Raw genomic sequence first — 24578 nt, forward strand, 5'->3', positions numbered from 1 at the left:
CATCCTTCGTTATTGATCTGTCTCCTGTGGATTTGCTCTTTTTCAGATCAGGTCTCCAGGGCCTGAACACCTCTGGGTGAGTTGACAACACTGGATTTCCAAAGTAGAGGCACAGACCCTGCAGGGACAGGGGTGACTCCACCCAGGTGCAGCCCACTCTGAGACAGTTGGCCATCGGCCTGTGCTGCAGAAGGTGGGCTGGTCAGGTGAGGGCCACTAAAACAACACCTTAGGGTCACGTAGGGTTGGGGGGTGGTCAAGATACTCAAGTGCTAGTGCCCTCAGCCAGGAGATGGGGCAGCTCAAGAGAGAATTCCCGTGGCCCCCTCACCCTACCTTTAGATTAGAAAGTGGACCCACCCAGAATTGTAAAGTGGTAGGAGGGGAAGTATTAGCAGAGGGAGACCAGAAGTATAACCAAATCCCCCTTCCTCCACGAAGCCCTCCCTAGTTCAGACAGCACTGAGCTCCCTATCCTGTGAATTCCTGTTATACCTGTTCATTCAGTAAACGTGCGGTGACCATCTATGTGGGAAGCCCCCATGCTCAGAGCTGTGGAATCTGGATACAATTAAGACCTGGTCCCTGCCTTCAAAGAGCATCGCCTCCTGTTGACTGCACCCCGGTGATCTTGTCCATCACTCTCTTCACGCTGAAGCTGCACCCAGTCAGATCCTCACTGGCTCTTGCTGTTCTCACTCGAAAACCTTCTAACATATCCCCCAGCCCGGCAACAACAAAAGCATGCTGTGCCTCTTCTTAGGTTAATAGTCCCAAATCGCAGCTAGACTCAGGTCACCCTTTTGCTCAAAACTCTCAGCTCCCCGTTACTAACTCAATACAATCCAAACTCCTTAGTCTGACCCCAACCTCTCTTTCCAACCACGTCCCCCTACTCCCCTCCTCCCACCCTACCCTCCAGCCAAGTCGAATGAATTGGTGTTTATTGGTACATGCCCCATAAGGTCTACTTTGGTCATGTCTCTCCTTTTTAGAATGTCCTTCATCTCATCCTTAAAGGTCCAGCTCAAATGTCATCTCTCATAAAGCCTTTCCCAATGTCCTGCAACTTGAATGTAATTGTTCTCTTACAGAATTTTAGCTTCATTTTCTATCTTCTATTAAAGTCCCTTGACCGCCTGTGAGCCCAAGAACAAAATCTGATTTAACCTTTTATCCCTCCCTCTGTAGGCTCTGCACATGGAGGCTACTCAGATATTCACGAGTGAACAAAATCTAAGGCTATGCAAAGGTGCAGTACAAGAAGGGAACAGATTTCCACCCCAGTGTTCACAGCAGTATTATTTACAATTGTCAAGATATGGAAGCAACCTAAGCGCCCATCAACAGATGAGTGGATAAAGATGTGGTACACATACACAACGGAATACTACTCGGTCATAAAAAAGAGTGGAATTTTGTCATTTGCAACAACATGGATGGACGTGGAGAGTATTATGCAAGTGAAGTCAGTCAGACAGAGAAAGACAAATACTGTATGATATCACTTATATGTGGAATCTAAAAATACAACAAACCAGTGAATATAACAAAAAAGAAATAGACTCACAGATATAGAGAACAAATTAGTGGTTACCAATGGGGACAGGGAAGGGGGCAGGGACAGCACAGGGGTAGGGGATTGAGAGGTACAAACTATTATGCATAAAATAAGCTACAAGGATATACTGTACAGCACAGGGAATATAGCCAGTATTTTATAACTATAAATGGAGTATAACCTTTAAAAACTGTGAATCACTATGCTGTACACCTGTAACTTACATGTTGTACATCAACTATACTTCAATAAAAAAAAATTTTTTTTAAGGAAATGTATTTTGATCGAATGTAAACTCAGCTAGGGCAAAGACTGTTTTTCTGACATACCCCAAGTATTAAAAACAGTACCTAAATAATAGGTGCTCAACATATATTTGTTGAATAAAAGAAATGAACAAGGGAAGCTTTCACAAAAGGGGGCCTACGAACTGAGAAGTGAAAAATAAATAGTACTTGGTTCACAGAGAAGGGCATTCCCCGGAGAGGGAAAGCCTGAGCTGAATTCAGTCGTGGGAAAGTACGGCTTATTGACTAAGTGACGGGAATCCCACTGTGGCAGCAGCAGAGAGAATTTAGTGTGAAAAGCGAACAAACCCAGAGGAGGTTAGGTTGTCCAAGTCTTGAATTTACACTTAAAAGCTTGCTCTTCATCAGTAGGCTTTGAGGAAAGCCCATGTCCAGTTTGTGTTCCGGGACAATAACCCTGGTAGCAAAAAGGACACGATTAAGGGTAGGAGACCAGTTAGGTTACTGAGTGAAAACTAGGTGGGCGATGATTAGGCCCTTACCTGGTGGAACAGGAAGGAGAAGATTGGACAGATGAGTCTCTGATGTTTGGCATTTCACTCTTCACTATATGCTGATTTAATCTAACTTGATCATCCCTGTCCTTCAGGCAGTTGCACAGTCTGTTTCCTTCTCATCACCCAGCAGAGCAGACTTTCAATGAAGGACAGTTGAAGCAGGCCAAGATTTTTTGTATCACTTAAAACAGTGTATTGTGTGTGCAGAGCATGACCTGGAGACCCTGTTAAAATGTAGATTCTGATTCAGTGAGTCTCAGAGCCTGCCCTTCTACCAAGCTCCCAGGGGGTGCCAGTGCTTCTGGTGCAGAGACCACACTTTGGGTAACAAGGACTTCGAATCCAACCCAGACACGAGGTCCTTAATCGTGGTCAGCCAGAAGCAACAGAGCCTGTGGTGGAGTGTGTGAGCGCTGAAGCAAGATGGCCTGGTTCACAGCCACCTCTGCTTCTGCATCACCTTTCAGGTCTCTTCCCGCATCTCACGTGGGAAATGGGGTAATAATCGTACCCACCACATAGGGTCTTGTGAGGATTAAGTTCGCTTTTATGTGAAGAACTTAGAACAGTGACTAGCACATGAGTGCTCAGTAAACATTAGCCATTATCACACTAGTCTGAAGGATTAAGACAATCATTTCCCTGCCTCAAGAACCACCTAACTTTGCTGGAGAAATAGGAGCCTATCTTGTACTTTTTCTCCCCATGATGCGAGGCAAAGGCTGGTCACATTAAAGCACTCACTGGGAGGTAAGAATAGTCAAGGATGGGATAGGGGGTATCTCTAATGCAAAAACCCGCAGGCAGGAGACTGGAGAAGGGATTTAGGAGATGCTCCAGACGCTTTCCTCCATACAATGAGGCTGAGCACCTCTCACGGCGCTGCCCTACGACAGCTTCCCTCCACATTCCGTTTCTACACCAAGATAATCCCTTACCTTACAGCGACCAAGCTCATTTTTATCTATTTTAGTTTCTTCTCAACCCCATATCCCACTCACTCCTCCCACGGGCAACCACAATGCCTGTATGTAACTTTTCCCTTCTATGTGTTCTTACAAAGTGATTTGTTTTGTGTACGTTTTTAATTTACAGAAATGGTATTGTGTTGTAGATCTCATTCAACTTCTTACATTCGCCACTCAGCACCATGTTTAAGATGGACCCACACGGCCACATGTGTAGCTAAGCCAATACCCCTAAGTGCTCCCCAGGACTCCTGGTGCACCCACCGTGTCTCACCTGCCCTCTCTACCTCCCAACGTTCAGATGCTCAGACTGCCTGCAGCCCTCGACCACCACAGGTGTTGGTGAGTATTCCCATACACGCCTCTTCTTATCTCCCTAGGTTTAAGGAAGGATGCAGGTCAGGCTATGCCATCAGGCCTCTGGCACTGCTCCAGGTCAGGCACCGCCTCCATCTTGGCCCCAGGAGGGTATTCTTGACAAATGGAGAAAAACATCAAACAGGGGTTTTGTGGGTTTTTTTTTTTTTTTTTTTTTTGCTAGTAGTTAAGTTTTATTCTAGGCAACTGCAAACATCAAACGGGACATTCACATAGGACCCAGGAGCCCACTCTCATCTCCCCAAACAACAGTGGGGCAGGCATTCAACACTCCTGAGAGATGGGCATCTGCGTGCCTTTTTTCCACCATTTCAGGAATAGTCAATCCCAGAGCTACTGTGCAAAGTGTGTGATCTGAACAACCTCAAGAAACAACTGGTATAATAAAAACCAACTCAAGTAACCACTGGTATAAGCTGAACGACCTTAAGTAAAAAGTAGTCTTCTGTGCTGGGAGGCTGCAGAACCACAGCAAGGATGGGATGGAAGAGCAGAGAGAAGCCCAAACTCAGAGAAGCAGGACCGTATCTCAGCTCCTTTACAGGCCCCTTCATTCCCAGCAGGGGTTCTGGGGTCTAACCCTACTACTCTCCTCCTCTCGGTCAGGTAACCCTATTCCGGAGTGCCAAGCACCCGCACAAGAGGGAGCCCAGCACTACGGCCCTGACTAAATGCGGGTGGGCTAAAAGAGCCCCATAAGTGATCCCCTCCCAGAGGGCAGGCCCAGTCCCCATGTTAGGAACAACTTCTACAACTCTGGAAATTTAAAAATTGTCAGACTTTTTTTTTAACCAACTAAAATCTAATTCCAAAAAAAAAGGGTCTTCAGAGCACGGTAAGCAGTTCATTTAAATTATTTCTTCTACTTGTTATTAACAAGGAGATGACAAAAGAAGAGCAGCTAGAGGGCTATGCTTCCACATGTCTGCTCGCTCCTTTGGCCCGACTCAACCCTCGGGAAGACCTGAATGCCGGGACGGGCCCTGGAACAGGCCACCAGCCCTGCGGGCTCAGAGAGCCAACCCCAGCCCACGACTATCAACTCGGATGGGAAAAGCAGAGACTTGACGGTGCCACAGAGATGGCAAACTCGGCAGCAGGGTGAAGACAGCAGGAGAGGCCTGGCCCCGACTCCTCCTCTTCCGTGGTTTTCAGGGCAGCCTTTGGGCTCGGCCTGGTGCCTGGTCAAGGGAAAGCAAATCAAAGTGACTCGCCTCAGAAAGAAGTCAGTCCCTGACGCTCCACTGTCTCTTCGGGGGGACAGTGCCAGCCCCCTCCGCCTCCCCCAGTCGGGCGAGGGGCCGGCACCCCTAAAGTAGGCCGTTGGGCCTTCCGGGCTCCAGGGCTGGCCCGCCCCGCTCCCGCTGGTGGATCTTCTGGTGCTGCAGGAGGTGCTGCTTCTGGACAAAGCTCTTCTCACACTCAGGGCAGCTGTAGGGCCGCTCGCCCGTGTGGATGCGCTGGTGCCGCACCAGGTCGGACGGGTGGCTGAAGCTCTTGCCGCAGTAACCACAGATGAGGGCGCTCCGGCTTTTCCTCCAAGGGATGTGGCCGGGCAGGGCGACCAGGCTGTTGGGTGAGAACCGCTCCTGGACCCGGCGGCCGGCACCGGGGCCCTCCTGCAGGTGGCAGCGCTGGTGGGTCAGCAGGCTCACCCTGCAGCTGAAGCTCCTTGTGCACACATCACACTGGTGCAGCTTCGCCTTCCGGGGCTGGGGCTTAAGCTGGGGCCGGGGCCGGGGCCGAAGGCTCTCCTCTGGCTCCGAGGCCGGGTAGGGCTCCCATCCTGAGTGGGTCCGCAGGTGTGCGGCCAGCTGCTGCTTACAGCGGAAGGTGGCCTCGCACTCGGGACATTCGTAGGGGCCAGCAGTGTCCCTTTTCAGCTTCAGGCCCTGCCCACGCTGCTGACCCAGCTTCAGCTGCCTGTTAGACTTCTGCTTCGGGGGGCAGCCCAGAGTTCTGCCACTGCTAGGGTCTCTACTGCCCTCAATGGGCTCCTCTGGATTAGTGTCCCCGGGACCTGATTCCAAGAGGACAGAACGTCCCTGACCATCCCAGAGCTCAGGCTGCTCCGGGCTCAGGAGAGCGTGCTCTTCGGCAATGCCCGAGAACTCTCCAGGAAGATCCGCAGAGCCGTCCTGCGTGTACTGTATCTCCTGCTTGATCATAACCCCTTCCACTGCCAAGACAAAGAAGAGCCACAAAAAAGATCACATTCTAGCACCTTTGGTTTTTTCAGAGCTGAACAAACATCTGTGAATTTCAGAAGGGCTCAAATCAAAGTACCCCAGGATCAAGGGAATCAGGATAATTTGCAAGAGGATGAGACAGACTGGGCTGCAAGACCTGAAAAAGTAACCTATACTCAGGTAGAGACATACTGATCAGAAATCCGAATATGTTATTCTTACAGAACAGTGTTATAAATTCTCTAAGCTTGTCCACAAATTTGTATTCAACTGTGGAAAATGGTAAAGTATACATAGGTAACACCTAAGCTAATTTAAGTGTTACAGAGTGTTAAAATAATACATGTGAATAATTTTTAAAAAACCAAACAACTGAACCTATAGCGTAAAAATTCACGTATCCAGCTCTGTTCTTCCTGCATATTCTCCCCAAATTACCTGGTTTACAACGGTTTCTCCTGCCCCTTACCCAGTTAGCTTCACTCCTGAAGATCTGACCAACCCTATTCTCAATCTCCAGTGGGTTTTGACTAAGGCCTATTAGACACTCTACACTGTCTGCAGGGCATACAGAAGTATGACACGGCCGTGAACCTTAGGGACTCCACACAGCAGTTAAGGAGGTAAGATACACATATAATAGGTGAGCTGATGATAATCATAAAGGACTTTAGAACAACTGAATGCCAGGTGAGGCTACTAACAATCAGTGTTTGGCAGTTTAGCAGTGGGGCAGCTCACTACAGGCTGCAGGGAGCGGGCATGGGGTGGAGTACTCTGGAGCCGCTCACCTGGGTGGACACCACGAGAGTCTTCCTCCTCCAGGTCACCCAGCATCTCTGTACCCAACTCCGCTTCTCCTTCTGGCCGGCCAAGCACCTCTGGGTTGGAAACGGCACAGTGTGAGCCCAGGAGACAGCACTGGTCATTTGCCGATGAACAAGGTGACCAATGTCAAGGAGCTGATGTTAAAACTTCAAAAGATTCAAAGTCACTTTCCCTTAGCAGTTTGGGACAATTAGAAAATTATGGCCAATTCGACTGATCCATTCAGCTAACTGCTGCCTTCAATGCCCCTTCTCAGCCGTCTGAGGCACAGGTGGTCAGGCTTCAGAGCCCGCTGCTTTCCTTCCAACACCACCACTGCCACCCACAGACATGGGCTCCTCTCCGGGTATCTAACTTCATCTGGGCTACAGCACTGCAAGGTAAGGTTAGCACCACTATCCCCCACTATGACAGACAAGGAAACAGCCACTAGCAGAACACGTGAGCCAGTCGAGGTCACACAGTCCCATCTCTGACCTATTTGCTACTTCCCTCCCCCTCCACTTCGCTCCAGGCACGCTGGCCTTCTTGACAAGCCTCCACGGACCTAGGTTCTAAAAGATTTTGTCAACCAAACAAAATGCATTTATTATGTAATAGCCTATATTTTACATATAAAGATGTACATCTATCAATCGGCACTTCTCATCAACACAAAATGAACACTGGGACCACAAGGACCATCTGTAATTCCAGGTAAACGCCAAGAAACAGTGTTTGGTGAGCCCATGCTGTCTGCCCATCCCAGGCAACAAAGGATTTCTCGTCAAGCAGTCCTAAGTATTAAATGCAGCATGAGGAACCCTAGCCATGTTAAACTCTAAGGCACATGATGACATCTTATCTATTAGTAAATATTATCAAGAACTGACTGGGGGCTTCCCTGGTGGCGCAGTGGTTTAGAGTCCGCCTGCTGCTGCAGGGGACACGGGTTCGTGCCCCGGTCCGGGAAGATCCCACATGCCGCGGAGCGGCTGGGCCCGTGAGCCATGGCCGCTGAGCCTGCGCGTCCGGAGCCTGTGCTCCGCAACGGGAGAGGCCACAGCGGTGAACCAACTACATGAGCACAGGGAAGAAATACAAAATGCAAAACACCCAAGACCTTTCCGAAAGTCTTCATAAATTGAGGGCCTGGAGACTCCCATTTCTCAACCTGGCTGAGGCCAAGAGAGGATCCACAGCCCACTAGAATCACAGATGCAGCCTGGGTCACAAGCTACTTGGCCAAGAATTGTAGGATGCCTGAGAGCAAATTCTAGGGAGAAAACTCTGCTACTTACTTAGAGAGACCAGAGTCTCATAGCTGCTTTTCATTGCATTTGTGTACAGTTCCTTCTGCCAGCCCTCCAGGTTCTCCCACTCCTGCTCTGAAAAACAGACTCCATCATTTTCAAGTGACCTGGACACCTGAAATCACAAATGTCACATAGTGAGTGTCTCCTACCAAAGCCACAAAGGAAAAGCCAGCCACTGAGAATCTTCACTAACAAAGGGCTGGGCCCACCCCCTCTGGTCTGACTCTCAACCCTCAACGCTTACCTTGGGGGCCTCGCCCTTGCTGCCCGGGGGCAGCCGCAGGACCCAGAAGTTCCTGTTCCTCAGCAGGTTCTCCACGTTCTCCAGCCGCCTCTGCAGCAGCCCGTACTCCTGCAGCAGGGTCCCCAGCACCGCCCACTTTCCCTCCAGCTGGTTCCCCAACTCCACGGCCGTCTTCTCGCAGTCGGCCAGCTTCTTCTCGGCCGTCCCCGTCCGGCCCTCCAGGCTCTGCAGCCGGGCGGCCTGGGACTCCATCTTCTTCTCCACAGCTTGAATAGCGGCCACCACTGTCCAGAGTGAGATATCTGTGGTCTGCAAATAGGAGCTTTCCTCTGGTACTTGTGGGGGCAGCGTGGAGGAAGTCAAAGGGGTGGAGCGGCGCTTCCTCCTGTGCTGAAGAACCAGATACGGCGTCAGGCAGGCAGTGTCACTTCCAAACAACAGGTGAAAAAACACAATGGGTCCAGTGGGTCCAGGAGCACTTACAGCACCTAGTTTCTACTTCTTTTCTTTCTTTTCAATTTAAAAAGCATGTGCGGGGCTTCCCTGGTGGTGCAGTGGTTAAGAATCCACCTGCCAATGCAGGGGACACAGGTTCGAGCCCTGGCCCGGGAAGATCCCACATGCCACGGAGCAACTAAGCCCATGTGCCACAACTACTGAGCCTGCGCTCTAGAGCCCGCAAGCTACAACTACTGAGCCCGTGTGCCACAGCTACTGAAGCCTGCGCGCCTAGAGCCCGTGCTCCACAACAAGAGAAGCCACGACGATAAGAAGCCCACGCACCGCAACAAAGAGTAGCCCCGATCACTGCAACTAGAGAAAGGCCGCGCACAGCAACGAAGACCCAACGCAGCCAAAAATAAATAAATAAATTTATTTTAAAAAAAAGATTAAGAGGCATATACCACGTAGTAAACTAATAAAAGCATGAAAAACATAAAAAAATAAAAAGCAGGTGCTTTTACATTCTGATACTGCAAACTATACATCTATACTGTAACAAGAAAAAACTGAAAAGAAGAAAGAAAGAAAAATGTATGTAAAATACCACCATCCAGAAATAAGCTTGGAATTTTGGTGTATTTCCTATAAGTTTTTTTCATCTTTTAACTTATTTCTTTTTCAACAAAACTGCAATCATATTGTACATGTTTTGTTACCTGTGTTTCACTGTCAGCATATTCCGTAAGACTTTCCTGCATCAGTATTCATTTTTTAAGCCCATTTCTTTCTACTTGATATTTTGGACTATTTCTAACACTTTGCTATGATAAATGATGTAACTTACATCCACACTCAACTTCACATTCCTGCTTGACTTGTAGTTGATCATGTCAGCCCTGCTAAAAACCTTTCAGTGGCTCCCCACAATCAAGACAAAATTCCTTAGCAGGACCTACAAGACTCACCTCATTCATCTTTGCACCCTAGCAACTAGTATAGTGAAAACACCTACTAAATCCTTCATAAACATTTACTTAAATGACTTGACTAAGTCCTCAGACATTGTCCTTAGACTTCACATTTTTATGGTCTGTCCCAGACAGTAGAAAAATCACTGTGGCTGAACCTCAAAATTACTAAAACCAACACTTGGGAAGTCTTCCTGAACTGCCTCTTGCCCTCACTGTCTCACTGCATGTTCATTTCAGTCCTAAACCCCTGAAACTTCATATTCTCAAGTGTAACAGCATATACACTTGATTCAAGGCTGCTTCTCTAACCATAATGAGGACACTGAGAACAAGGCACTGAAAGGAAATATCTTTGAAAGAACTGCTACGGCCAGAGCTTATGGTCTGGAGAAAGAAGGGACAAGATGAAACCAACCAGCACAGAACTGAACACTTAAGTTTGGCCATGACCTACTCCAGTTAACCAACTCAGTTCATTATTACGCATACGAGTCAAAAGCTTAAATATCCCCCTTAAAAAAGATTTAAAGAAAAGTTTAATGTAAAAGAAAAATACAAATGAAACAAAAAAATTAGATTACTGGGTAAATTCATTTCATCACATGTTCTGCTTTTAACTTTAAGTCTCTAAGTCTCTAGTTTTTTGGAATCTCCTCTTTCCTTTCTGTGGCCAGCACTGTGTTGCTTTCTAGCACTTTTTCCAAACAGGAAGGTGGGTTGGGATCTGAGCAGAGAAATAACATCTCTCCTCTTCCACATAGTCAAAGGCTAAAAAGAGCAGGCAAGCCAAGGTTCCTCTTTTTTTTTTGTTTTAAATTATCTATCATGACAGAAACAATTTGAATGTCCATCAACTGGTGAATGGATAAACAAACAAACTGTGTCCATTCGTATGTTATGGGTTGAATTGTGTCTCCCGAAAAAGGTATGTGGACGTCCTAACCCCTAGTACCTCACAATGTGATTTTACTTGGAGATAATCTTTACCGAGTAATCAAGTTAAAATGAGGTCATGACAGTGGGCTCTAATCCAATATGACTGGTGTCCTAATAAAGAAGGAGGAATATGGACAGAGACAAACACACAGAGAGAGAAGAGACAATGTGAAGGCACATACAAGGAGAAGACAACCACGTGAAAGTGGAGGCAGAGGTTGGAGTTATGCGGCAACAAGCCAAGGAAACACCTGGCACCACCAGAAGCTGGGGGAGAGGCATGGAACAGACTCTCCCTCACAGTCCTCATAAGGAACCAACCCAGTGGACACCCTAACTGCAGACTTCTAGCCTCCGGAACTGTGAGACAATAAATTTTTTGGTTAAGCCACCTAGTTGGTGGGATTTTTTTTCACAGCAGCCCTAGGAAAGACATACCATGTATCAGAATACTCCTCAGCAATGAAAAGGAACAAGTTATTGAGACTTGTAACAACATGGGTAAATACCAAAATCACTAGGCTGCGTGAAAGAAGCCAGACACAAAATGCTACATACTGTATTCCACTTACGTGACATTGAGGAAAAGGCAAAACTACAGACACAAAACAGAGATCAGTGGTTGCCAGAGGCTGGGACTGGGGGAAGTTAATTACTTAGGGGTAACTTCTGGGATGATGACAATATTCTATAACTTGGTAATATGACGGCTACACATTTTTCAAAACTCACTTAACTACAGTTATGCCGAAGGAGTAAATTTTACTGTATGTAAATTATATCTCAGTAAGCAACACTCAGAGTGTTAAGGAGAAAATATTAGCTATTATAAAAGATACCATAAACAAAGTCTAAAAACAAACTGGGAGAGAATATCTGTAAACAGGATATGAAGTGCAAAGAAAAGATAAACAACCCAAAGATAAAACTGCAACTATAAATAATTTGCAAAAGTGGAAATGCAGGTGGTCAATAAGCCAATGAAAAGACAGCCACATTAGCAGTCAGGAATGCACATACAACCAAGGGAAACCACTTTTCACCCACGAGGTTGAGAAATATGAAAGAAAGGGACAGGAACAACATTCAGAGCTGACTATGGCGTGGTAAAACTGGCACTTTCATAACACTCCTGGAAGGAATGAAAAATACTACAAACTTTGAGGAAAGAAAATATCCAGAAAGTCATTAAAAACCCTTTCACCTAGTAATACCACTATGGGAATCTTCAAAAATAAATGGCATTACTGTTTAGTGACATACATACAAAGATGATTACTGGCAACATTCTCTGGAATAGCCAAAACTTGGAAATAATCTAGATGTCTAATATTTTTTTTGGCCACACCGCGTGGCTTGCGGTATCTTAGTTCCCCAACCAGGGATTAAACTCGGGCCATGGCAGTGAAAGCACCAAGTCCTAACCACTGGACCACGAGGGAACTCCCTCTAGATGTCTATTAATAAGAGGATGGTTATATAAATTATGGCACGACCAAAGATGATGTTATACAACTGTTAAAAAGAATGAGTTAGATCTATATGTATGGTTTGGAAGACTGTTCATCATACATTGATAGGCTGTCAACTTTTAGGGAAACATATTTATTCTGACTTCATTTTCCTAAAGAAGAGAAAAGATATGTGTATATGTTTCTACACACAGAAAGGTCTGGGAAGGTATTCACCAAACTATACTAACATGAGTCAGCCTCAGGATATGAGAGAGAGGAATTTTAATCTTTGATTATAAACTATTGCTTGTTTGACTTTTTCAATAAACACGTATTCCTCCATAATTTTTTCTCAAGTTCCATATATAAGAATATTCCTGAAGGTAGTGAGAAATTTTTTAAAAGTATACTTACACTAACTGTATTTCTAGATTTTCTGGGACAGTCCTGCTTGCATATTGTATCATAGTGTCAGATCATGTATGATACATTGGGCCTGCAGCCATGGTCTGAAACCCATTAAGTACAAGACACAGCCCCTGTTGTTAAGACACCTACAATCTGCTTGAGTAAAACACTAAACAATTAAATAACGCTCTAAAGTGATACTTGCTTAAGCTGGACTAGATGATATTTAAGGTCACTTCTAACTCTGAGATACCATGACTTATTGAATAGTTTAAAAAAGAGTATTTACATAATACATAAAATATATAAAGTAGTGACAACAAATCTCCATGTAACCACCACTCAGTTTAAAAAATTAATTAATTAAAATTAAATATATATATGTATATACACACACATATACACATGCACACAGCATACCTCGGAGAATACTGTGGGTTCTTAAAGCAAGTATCACAATAAAGCAAGTCACATGAATTTTTTGGTTTTCTAGTACATAGAAAAAGTTATGTTTACACTATTCTGTAGTCTAATGCAATGGCATTACATCTAACAAAAGTATATACCTTAATTAAAAGATTAAATTTTTTCAGCTAAATAATGCTGACCATCATCTGAGCCTTCTTTCTGTAATATTAACATCAAAGTTCACAGATCACCATAACAAATATAAAAACAATGAAAAAGTTCAAAATATTTTGAGAATTACCAAAATGTGACACAGAGACACAAAGTGAGCAAATACGTTGGAAAAATGGTTGATGACAGACTTGCTCAACACAGAGTTGCCACAAACCTTCAGTTTGTAAGAAACACAGTATCTACCAAGTGCAATAAAGCAAAGCACAATACAATGAGGTATGGCTGTGTGTGTGTGTGTGTGTTTTATATATATATATATCACCTTTCCAATCCTTTGTGCAACTCTCTGAAGTAACTACTATGCCAAATTTGGTTTTTACTATGAACTGCCCTTTTTCATGTTTGTTTTTTTTTACATTTGTTTCCAAAAAATATATATTCTTTAAATTTTGCATGTTTTAGGATTTTATATGAACAAGTCACTCTTCTACAACTCCTGGGAATAGCTTGTTGTTGCAGGTGGCTTTAATTGATTCATTTTCATTGCTGTATAATATTCCATCGTGTGACTATACCATAGTTTATTTTTCTATTCCACTATTGATGTTTCCCCATCTCTGTCATTACAAGCAGTGCTATGATAAATAGAATTGTGTCTGGCTTCTAGTGGACATGGGCAAGTTTCCCGAGGGTATAGTCCTAGGAGGGGAATAGTTGGCTCCTGAACTTAAGCAGATAATGTCAAATGTTTTCCAAAGCAGTCATACCAATTTCATTCTTGTCAGAAGTCTGTAAGTATTCTGGCTGTTCCACAGCTTCATCAACATTTATTACTGTCAAACTAAAATTTGCATCCCTCTAGTAGATCTGAAATGATACCTCATCATGGTTTTAACCTGCATTTTCCTTGATTTTTAACAAGGGATAAGCATCTTTTTTATGTTTATTGGCCATTCAAACTTCCTCTGACTGAAATCTTTAATCCATTTATCTTTTGGGTTATCTGACTTCTCATAGGATCTATGAGGTTGTCTCATGCAATTTCTCTGTAAATTCTGTATACTAATCTTTATCAGTCATATGTGTTACAAATAACTTCCCTTATTTGTGCCTCATTTTAAAATTCTCTTTATTATCATTTGATTAAAAGTCCTTAGTTTTAATGTAATTGAGTTTTATCAGTATTAATTCTTTTGTGGTTTGAACTTTTGTGTCAGGTGTAAAAAAAAAATCTATATCCCACAATACTGTCTTCTAAACACTTGATAGTTTTGACTTTCACATTTAAGCATTTATCTCAACTAGAATTGAGACAGTATTTGTGTACAGTGCAAGCTTTGATTTTCATATGGAAAGTCAATAAATAGATCTAATACTATATAATGAAAAATCCATCATTTACCCACTAATTTTTTTTTTTTTTTTTTTTATGCGGTACACGGGCCTCTCCCTGTTGTGGCCTCTCCCACTGCGGAGCACAGGTTCAGGACGCACAGGCTCAGCGGCCATGGCTCACGGGCCCAGCTGCTCCGTGGCATGTGGGATCTTCCCAGACCGGGGCACGAACCCGTGTCCCCTGCATCGGCAGGCGGACTCTCAACCACTGCGCCACCAGGGAAGCCCTACCCACTAATTTTTAATGCTATCTCTGTCATAAATCAAGTTTTCATACATACAGTCAGTCTGTTTCTGGCATCTCTGTTCTGTTCTATGGGTCAATTTTTCTACTGCTTTACCAAAATTACCATCTTAATGACCACAGCTTTTTGATAATTATTGATACAAGTCCCACCTCCTTATTTTACAGGAGTATCTTGACTAACTTTGGCCTGTTGATAGTTTACAAGCTCGAAAGGTTTCATAAAAATATCTTTAGAGATTTTGTTTGGCACTGCATCAAATCCATAGGTAAATTTGAGAAGTGACATCTTTAGGATAAAATGTTTCAATTCATATACACAGTATATACTCCTTTTGTAAGGTATTTTTTAATACCTTTTGGTATTTAAATATATTCCATAGTTATCTGTTCCAATCATGAATTGCTGTATCATAAATAATTCCAAATTTTGTGGCTTAAGACAACAACATCTATTTTGTTCACAAATCTGCAATTAAAGGAGGGTTTGTCAGGGACAGTTTGTGTCTGCCCCACTCCATGTCAAGCAGAGCAAATCATAGGCATGTAGGTGCTGGAATCACCTGAAGAATCCCAAGCCACATGGAGAGGGATGTTGGTGGTGGTGATGGTGATGTTCTGTTCAACAACCCTACCTAAGGTCCCGGTCTACAGTCAGCATCAGCCACCAGAACACACTTTCATTTCTAATGGGGTATTTTTGCCTTCTCTCTTTTTTCACTAATCTCTCTGAACACTGAAATTATATATTGATATGTGGATAAAAAAATTAGTATTATCCTCTATATCTGTGCTGTCCAATATAACAGCCACTAGAAACATGTGGATGCTTAAATTTAAATTAATTAAAATTAAATTAAAAATTCAGTTCCTCAGCTATTGAGCCACATTGCAAGTGCTCAAATAGCCACATGTACTTTGTAGCTACTACACTGAACAGGACAGAGAGAATATTTCCATCATCTCAGAAAGTTCTATTGAATGCACTACACCCTTACTAGTTTTTCTCTGCTTGATAAAATACTAAGGTTGTGTTAAAATTTCTACTATGATAATGGATTTTCCTTGTAGTTCTATCAATTTTTGTTTTATATATTTTGAGACAGTATAATTAGGTGCACATAAGATTAGAAATGTCCTATCAGCCTGGTAAATTGAGTCTTTTACTATTATAAAAGTAGTAGTAGCCGTCTATCTCTAGCAATATTAATACAGTTAAGCCATTTTTCTTTTGATTAGTATTAGCCCGGTACATGTTTTCATATCCTGTTATATTCAACCATTTCTATAGCTTTATCTTTCAGTTGTATCTCTTATAAGCCATTTGCTGAACTTTAACCAATCCTATCAATCTTTGCCTTTTAACTAGAACATTTAGTCCATTTACATTTACTGTAATTGTTGACCTATTTTTATTTATTTTTACCTTTTTTGTGCTATTTATCCCATCTTGTTTCTTGCCTTCTTTTAGATAATTTTTTCTTATTCTATTATCTCCCCTTTTAAATTGTAAGTTATACAGCCAATTTCTAGTCTTTTAGCAACCATCCTAGAAATTACTTACAAAGACCTTTAAATATCTGAATTCTGATCATCTCTTCCTAACGTTTACATCAATGCTGCCATGTATTTTAATTCTGCCTTTGGTTTTACCCCACAAGAGATTATTACTGTTTTATTCAGTCAATAGTTGTTTAGATTTACCCATTTTAATGGATCATCATACTTTCTTACACTTTAACTTTCCACTTAAGATAATTTTCCTTGTACCTGAAGTATATCCTTTAGAACTTCCTTTAATAAGAGTATATTGGTAACAAATTGTCAGTTTTAATTTGTCTGAAAATATTTTATTTTACCTTTTTTTTTGAAAGGTACTTTTGCACAGTTTTAAAATATGGGATTACATAGTTATTTTCTTTTAGCCCTTTGATGAAACCATTCTACTGTTGGCTGGCTTCCACTGTTGCTGAGAAGCTGAACCTCATCAGCCTTACAATGGTTCATTTGAAGTTAATCTTTTTTGTTTGGCTGCTTTTAAGAATTCTCTCTGCCTTGTATTCTGTACTTTCACTATTACGTGTCTAGGTAGAGATTTCTTTATGTTTATCCTGATTGGGATCTACGGGACTTCTAAGTATTAGTATTTGCACCAGTCCTACAATATCCTCAGCCACGAGATATTCATCAAATATGTCCTCCAGTGCAGATTGTGTGTGTGCATGTGTGTGTGTGTGTGTGTGTGTGTGTGTGTGTTTCCTACTGGAATTCCAATATGTTTTTCTTCTGGAATTGCAATATCTGAAATCTCTGAAGGTCTAATTTTGTTGCCCATTAATTTTACTGGCTTTTTCTCATAGTTTTTCATCGCTTTTTGCATAACTTTTTATTGTGAATTCATTTTTCTTGGAATTTTATCTGAGAATTATCTGAAGTCTGAGTTAAGTGTAGACTCCTCTGGAGAAGATCTGTGTTTATTTCTTATAGACGGCTGGAGGCTCTACTTTAAATTCTTGGCTTAAGGTTTCCCAGACACCAAGGTCGTGTGAATTCAGGCAATAAACCCACTTGAGAGTCAACATGAATTTTCAAGGGGCACCTTGCACCCATCTCCCAGCACCAAGGTTCGACATGATTTTCTTTGCAATCACTCCTTGGGGGTAAGAGCTTACTTCCAGTTCACACTGAACGTTGCTCTTTGAAGTCTCAGTTTTTGAGACGGGAGTAGGAGGCGTCTTAGACTCCCCACTGTAGGCTCTGAGTTTTGTCTTCTATTTTCCAGGTCCCTTGACGTCATAAACACTACAGATGAATGTTCAGCAAATGCCCTCAAAGTTGGCTTCAGAACTCTGCTTACCTCTTAAGCACTCCATTTTCCACTTAGTCTCTGGGCTCCACTTATTCTTTTTTTTTTTTTTAATTTATTTTATTTATTTATTTTTGGCTGTGTTGGGTCTTCGTTGCTGCGTGTAGGCTTTCTCTAGTTGCGGCGAGCGGGGGCTACTCTGCATTGCGGTGCACGGGCTTCTCATTGCAGTGGCTTCTCCTGTTGCAGAGCACAGGCTCCAGGCACATGGGCCTCAGCAGTTGCGTCACTTGGGCTCAGTAGCTGTGGCATGCAGGCTCTAGAACGCAGGCTCAGTAGTTGTGGTGCATGGGCTTAGTTGCTCCCTGGCATGTGGGATCTTCCCAGACCAGGTATTGAACCCCGGGTCCCCCGCACTGGCAGGCGGATTCTTAACCACTGCGCCACCAGGGAAGCCCCTCCACGTACTCTTTACTAGCTACATTTCAAATATATTTGTTTTACCCCCTCAGCATTTTTAGTTGTTTTCATCAGGGCACCCACTTGGCCATACTGTCAAATAAGAGGTACAGAATCTTCATCTGAAGATGAGAAAAGAAATATGCTCAAGGACAATTTAAATACGTTCTGCAATGACAGATCCATAAATTACTTAAAGGATAGTTGGGGATTTTGGAGGATCTTTAAGACTTCTTCTTTTTTTTTTTTTTTTTTTGCGGTACGCGGGTTTCTCACTGTTGTGGCCTCTCCCGTTGCGGAGCACAGGCTCCGGACGCACAGGCTCAGCGGCCATGGCTCACGGGCCCAGCCGCTCTGCGGCATATGGGATCTTCCCAGACCGGGGCACGAACCCACGTCTGCTGCATCGGCAGGCGAACCCTCAACCACTGCGGCACCTGGGAAGCCCAAGACTTCTTTTTAACAAGGTCTGTTGTAGACATGTAGGTAACGGCGCTGACCAGTCAAGAAGTACTCTGGAAATTAGTAACTTGTCCTCCTGCCCGACTTTAGTACTACAATTTGATCTTGGGGAAAAGGCAAGTCTTTGACTGGATCACCTTAACTTAAAGGGATCAAAACGAGGTAAATACTGTGACATCATGAACATCTGTGTCTTGTTTCCATAATTTGTTGAAAGCAAACACTGTGTTCTTTAAGTCTTCCAATCCTTCCCCTCTTAGTTCTTACCCACTTCCTATAAGAACCAAATACAATGCACCCAGCTCATGGTCAAGTTTTCACTACAGGATCTCCTTAGCCCTCTATCCTCACAAAGGTCTCACACGATTTTGAAAGTGTTTCTAGATCGAGAAATGCTGCACTAAAAACCAATTAAACTCCATCTACCCTTCCTATAACAAATCATCTTGTATCATTAAAATAACCACCACTTTGTAATAATATGAGAGTGTCAGAGCTGCCAGAAACCTTAGAGATCGTCTAGTAACTAGTCCAACACTCTCAACTTACAGCTAAGGAAAAGGAGGCTTCAAGTGAACAAAGTTGCCTAAAATCACTAAAGTGGATAGCTGAGAGCTGAGTTACGGCTGACACCTAGTTTCCCGACACCGTGCCCAAGCTCCACGTCTTGCCATTCCCTGAATGGGGACATCTGGGGAAGGGGGAGAGGGAAAGAGATCAACAGCTTCACAGACAAAAGCCAACAACTACACAGTGAGATAACACCTGTCCCAAGGAGAGGAAGCCCAACCTGAATTCAACCTGCGGCTGCAACCCAGGGCAGAGTCTGTAGCAGGAGAGCACGGCAGAAGAAACGAGGGAAACCCATCAGCCCGAGAACGAGCTGGTCGCAGAGAGGCAGAGTCCTGGGGTCCCCGAAGCACCGGGCAAGTTCACTGGCAGTGACGGGGACCCAGGGTTTCCAATCCGCTCCAATTCCCCTCGCCAGCCTGGAAACGGGCTCTCTTAGGGCGGGACAAAAACGTGTAGGGACGGTAGCAAATGCAAGAACATGAAACAAACCTCCGAGAAGTTTCTCGGCGAAGGCGCGTGGCACTGGGGCTGTGGCCCGACGCGGAGGAAACCGACAAGGGGAGGGCAGAACTCTGGGGTTGCGCGGGGAGGTCGGCGTTGACCCACGCCAGCTGCGGACCACGGCCGCCCAGCCCCGCACCTCGAAGCCCCGCCCCGGCCGGGGCTCCGCCGTCCCGAACGCGCCCTCGGGTCCGCGCCAGGAGGACTCTTACCCGAGCAGGCGCCGACTCCGCCATGGCTGCCAGTCGCCCCCCAACACCCGGGCCCCGCCTGATACGCCTCGGGGTGCGTGCGGGTCCGCTGGGCGCCCGCGGCACCTCCTCGAAGCTGCCCCCAGCGCCGTGTTGATACAAGGTGCATTATGGGAGTTCGGCCCTCCCGGGCCAATACCGGCGCCAGCCGCTCCTCCTCACCGCGCGGCATTCCCTTTGCGCCCCCATGCGGCAGGAGGGTAAACAGCACCTCGGCACTCCGAGCCCGAGAGGGACAAAAGGACTCGGTGCTTCCCAGTCAAGTGCATGTTCGGAATTTAAGGCAAACCCATGGACCTTTTTGTGTCTTCTACGTACCCAGCACTCTGGTAGGTGCTCTGAGGGATTCAAAAAAGTATAAAAATCATAGTTTGCTCTGAGGGAAGAACGTGTAATCTGGTTGGGGAAAAGAGATACGGTCCCAAATGGCAAGCAGTTTTATTCCAAAAGTACACCTGCTATTTCACTTTTTAGAAACTAGAAATACACTTCTCATATCAGCAGTGGGTTAGGTGCCCAGGCCAACCCCCTGAAGCTTATCAATGATGGTAATCATGCCTTGGAAAATCCAAGATAGCCCTGATTTCATACCCAGCCCACACGCTACACGTTAAACCATGCATTCTGCGTTTTGGATTGAAAAGCATGGTTATCTTACCATTTGAGTACGCAACACACAACACTAATGCAACGTAATTATGTAATTTGTGCCACATTTTCCCTATAGAGACAGGCGATGAATTTCCACTTCGAATGATAGGCATGAAGCAATTCCCCTGAGAGCTAAACTCTTAAGATCAACAGGAAAGTATGTTCACGTGACTGGCTCCTTCTTAGTATGCAGGGCTCAGTTCAGACTTTACCTCCTCCGAGAGACATTCCCTGTCCACCCTGTCTACAGCCCAACACCCTCCTCCATCGCAACACTCAATCCTGTTATCCTGCTCGAAATTTTTCATAGCATTTATCACTATCTGAAATAGCCTCATTTTTTTCATTAGTTTGCATAGTAATTATGTTTCACTAAAATATCTCCACTGTTATCCTCCATTTCTTGTACACAGAAATGCTCATGAATATTTTTGGATGATTGAATGGTGAATCAGAAGGTAAGGATAGGAAAAGTCAGCCCCAAGAGAAGGCATGATGTCCAGGGCAACCAGACTGACAGGGGATTGGTTGAATCATTAATACACCTAAAGAAAAAATGGGACAGGCTGAGAAAATTAGTCAGCCTTGGAGATATGTCTCAGGCCAAATTAGTCAGCCTTGGAGATATGTCTCAGGCCAACAAAAACTTACTGTCAGATACAGAAAAAAAAAAAAGTATCATGATTGTGGAGGCAGACATATCAGGACAAAGGATTAAACGGTTCAGTTATAGAACCCACACTCTCTATTCTGTTTCTATGTCCACCAGGCAAACTTCTGATGATGCAGGTTCCCGTGTAGCTTCTGGGAGACAACATGCAGGTCAGACGGATGCAAATGTCCAGACCACCCCTGGAAATTATTAAACTGATTCTCTGCCTTATCTGTCAGTCTCTGAGAGTCAGCATGATTTAGCATCCCTGCCTGGAACTCTGGGAAAATATTTAGATCAAATTCCCAATGTGCAAGGGAGGTAGCACCAGGTGCTGGTTTGCAGCCTCACGGGCTTGCAGAGATGGTGCAGTGATTAGAAAGTGGGATGAGGAGTGAGAGCATCTGGGTCCCTAGCCCAGCACTGCCACTTACTAGATGTGGGCCTTGGGCAAGTCATGAACTTATCAGCACCTCCATGACCTCATTCTTAGTGAGGGATCATAGTAGCACGTATCTCATAGAGTTATTGTGCAGATTACATGAGTTAGTTCAAATCAAGTGCTTAGGACAGTGCCTGTCACAGGTTAGGAGCTCAAGAAGCACTTCCGATCCCTATTACTCATTGCAAGATAACACATGGAAGTAAGGTGCTTGTGCAGCTGAACGCCTAACACATAGCAAGCCCTCGGTAACAAGCAATTTCTCATTTTGGTTTGTTTTGGCTTTGGCAAGGTCCAAGCCTTGAACTGCAATGAATTCACCAAGATAAATGTCACCTTGTTGCATCTCTTAGATGCCACCCACTTGTCCTTGGCCAATGACACTCAGATCTTGACACATGCCTTTAAATAAGCTTAAATGCAGTTCACAGTTATTCCCATTGGTGGCAGTGGTATTAGAGGAATGAAGGAAATATACTCTTAGTACTTGTATCCTGTCATCTCCACATCTGTACACTATGAACGTAACATGCAGAGCTGAGAGCAAGCTTAGACATCATCTTACCCGAACCCTCATTTTCAGTGACAGAAAAAAGTATTCTTTGAATCACAAGTAATATAAAGTTTAATAATGCTGTAAAATATTTATCTTGTCCCTTTAATTTTCTATCATATGATTTATAGCATACATATTAACACATTTATGTACATATATGTATGCCCAAACATTTTTTTTAACTCAAGAACGTTTATAGACCACAGCTTTGAGACCCTTTCTAGTCTGTTCCCCTTACTACCCTGCAAGTCTCTAGATGTCTGGGACCATGTCTTTTGTGCTCCTCTCCCATCAATAACCCCCTGGGGAGCATATTCCACTCAGCTTCTGGGTCAGTGAGAACCCCAGAATGAACACTCCTTGGCTCAAGCTGACCCCCGAACCCCACTATACGTATGTAGTAGGTACCTGTTAACCTTGTCAGCCTAGCACTTCTCCCTTCCTCTGGGCATATATATACCTCCTTCCCTTTGGGGATGGCTCTTTCTGGGCTCTAGCCGTGTAATTCAAATGGATGCTGCCATCTTGTTCTGTGACAATTCCAGCCTGGTCACAATGACTGAAAAGCAGGCATCTGACTCAAGCCAGCCCAATCATAGCACCCCAGCCTCCTGGCCACAGTAGTTGAGCCAGTGGTGGGCATATGACTTAAGCTCATCCCTTGGATTCTTCTACTGGAGCTGAGGGAACAGGTTAATTTTCTGTCTGGTGAAGCTGTAGATGTGAGTCAGGAATAGTTTTGTCCCCCGTTTTTTTTGGAGTAAGTTAATTTGAAAGAATGATCCCAACACACAGAAAGGAGCAGAGATGACACATTTTTGTCTCTGTCCAGGATTGGTTATTCAAATGTTCCTTTGAGTCTGTGAATGATTCCAGGTTCCTTCCAGAAACTTCCCCTTTCTTCGTGGTTGGCCAGTCAGCCTCAGGTAGGGGAACTGGGTGTCTGGGTGACAAGGAGATTTTTTACTGCACATCCTTTTACCCATTTTGAATGTACCAGACTTGTGCAGATGGGAATTTCCTGGTGGTCCAGTGGTTAAGACTCGGCGCTTCCACTGCAAGGGGCGTGGGTTCGACCCCTGGTCTGCGAACTAGGATCCCACACGCCACACAGCACGGCCAAAAAAACCCAAACAAACAAGAAACGGGATTTTTAAAAAAAAAGAAAAAAAACTAGTGCAGAGTTCCTTTTAGGGAGAGAAAAGTGTTTTGTTTAGCAAAAGAGTTTTATTGGCCATTTTAATCGTGGGAAAATAGGCTCCTGGGCAGGGCAGGGCTTGGAAGGCAGAAGGTGGGCAAAGATAAAACTAAATTGCTCTCCAGAGTAAATTGGGATTGGGGAGTTTCCCTGGGGAGTGAGCGACCGGAGAAGGGGAAGGGGAGCTACTCTTCAGAGGTTGGCAAGGTCCTGCGCTAGGCTGAGATGAGACCCTTATGAACTTCAAACTATAAAAGTCTACTACGCGTAAGTGTCTTACCTGGGAAAGGCAAAGGAAGGGCACAGAGCTCCACCGTCTGGGTTAACGCAGAGCTGACAGGCAAGACCGGCAGTGTGAAGGAAGATATATGTGAATTGGGGAATCCAGAAAGCGCGCAGTAACTAAGGAAAACAAACCTCTCCTCACGCCCAGATCCTTGAGATGGGGGGCAGGGCTGCTGGTTTTGACACTATGTGCTGGGGACTCAAGCCCCTTTAACCATTAAAGGATATCGATCCCATTGGGACGGAAGGTGTGGGGACATCCGGGTAAACAACGCTGGCTTACGCTTCTAAGACTGGATATAGGCTCTCTCCCGACTATTTAAAAAAAAATTTTTTTAAATAAATTTATTTATTTTGGCTGTGTTCGGTCTTTGCTGCTGCGCGTGGGCTTTCTCTAGTTGCGGAGAGCGGGGTGTACTCTTCGTTGCGGTGCGCGGGCTTCTCATTGCGGTGGTTTCTCTTGTTGTGGAGCACGGGCTCTAGGAGCACGCAGGCTCAGTAGTTGTGGCTCGTGGGCTCTAAGGCGCAGGCTCAGTAGTTGTGGCGCACGGGCTTAGTTGCTCCGCGGCATGTGGGATCTTTCCGAACCAGGGCTCGACCCCCTGTCCCCTGCATTGGCAGGTGGATTCTTAACCACTGCGCCACCAGGGAAGTCCCTCCCTGTACTCTTAAATGGGAGTCTTCTTTTATAATAGGACATAGTAAGCCTATAGCGATTAGAATGCTGAGGAATGATATGGGTTTAAAATATGTCTAAGGAGGTTTGAGCAGAGGTTCTCAGCCTTTAGCACACACTGCCAGCATCTCACTAGATTTATAGACCTACGGGAACCTCGCTGGACGGGGTAGGGGGATGTAAGATTCTTATATCAGGGCCCCTCTTCTCAAGAATAACCATTTTAGAGATGTCCCTCCATGATGGCTCCCTAGCGAGTCAGTGTTGGATGGAATGACGGCCATGGCCTCCCCCAAACTATTAGGGTCCCAGGATGATAAAATGCTGTTACATGTTTTTCTAACAGTAACAAACCGATGGGCCA

The 24578-nt window shown here is 44.6% G+C and overlaps 1 protein-coding gene across 1 annotated transcript; it reads right to left on the reverse strand.

Annotated features, from left to right (window-relative positions):
- Positions 1 to 3361: 3361 nt before the first annotated feature.
- ZNF212 (zinc finger protein 212) lies at positions 3362 to 20023 on the reverse strand. Its single transcript, XM_022578631.2, has 5 exons — positions 19716 to 20023; positions 8269 to 8658; positions 8010 to 8136; positions 6693 to 6782; positions 3362 to 5891 (listed from the first exon to the last, which is right to left on the reverse strand). The coding sequence occupies exons 1-5, from the start codon at positions 19737 to 19739 to the stop codon at positions 5023 to 5025; spliced, it is 1500 nt and encodes a 499-aa protein (XP_022434339.1). The 5' UTR covers positions 19740 to 20023; the 3' UTR covers positions 3362 to 5022.
- Positions 20024 to 24578: the final 4555 nt, after the last annotated feature.

This window comes from Delphinapterus leucas, chromosome 9 (assembly GCF_059928025.1).
Source record: "Delphinapterus leucas isolate spDelLeu-1000000601 "Yukka" chromosome 9, BTC_Dleu_Yukka2, whole genome shotgun sequence".
Taxonomy (NCBI): domain Eukaryota; kingdom Metazoa; phylum Chordata; class Mammalia; order Artiodactyla; family Monodontidae; genus Delphinapterus; species Delphinapterus leucas.

Coding starts and splice junctions, on each gene's coding strand:
- ZNF212 (XM_022578631.2), bottom strand. CDS start 19,739: ATGGCGGAGTCGGCGCCTGCTCGG. Junction 8,659..19,715: donor CGGAGTCGGCGCCTGCTCGG/GTAAGAGTCCTC, acceptor CTGGTTCTTCAG/CACAGGAGGAAGCGCCGCTC. Junction 8,137..8,268: donor GCAAGGGCGAGGCCCCCAAG/GTAAGCGTTGAG, acceptor TTGTGATTTCAG/GTGTCCAGGTCACTTGAAAA.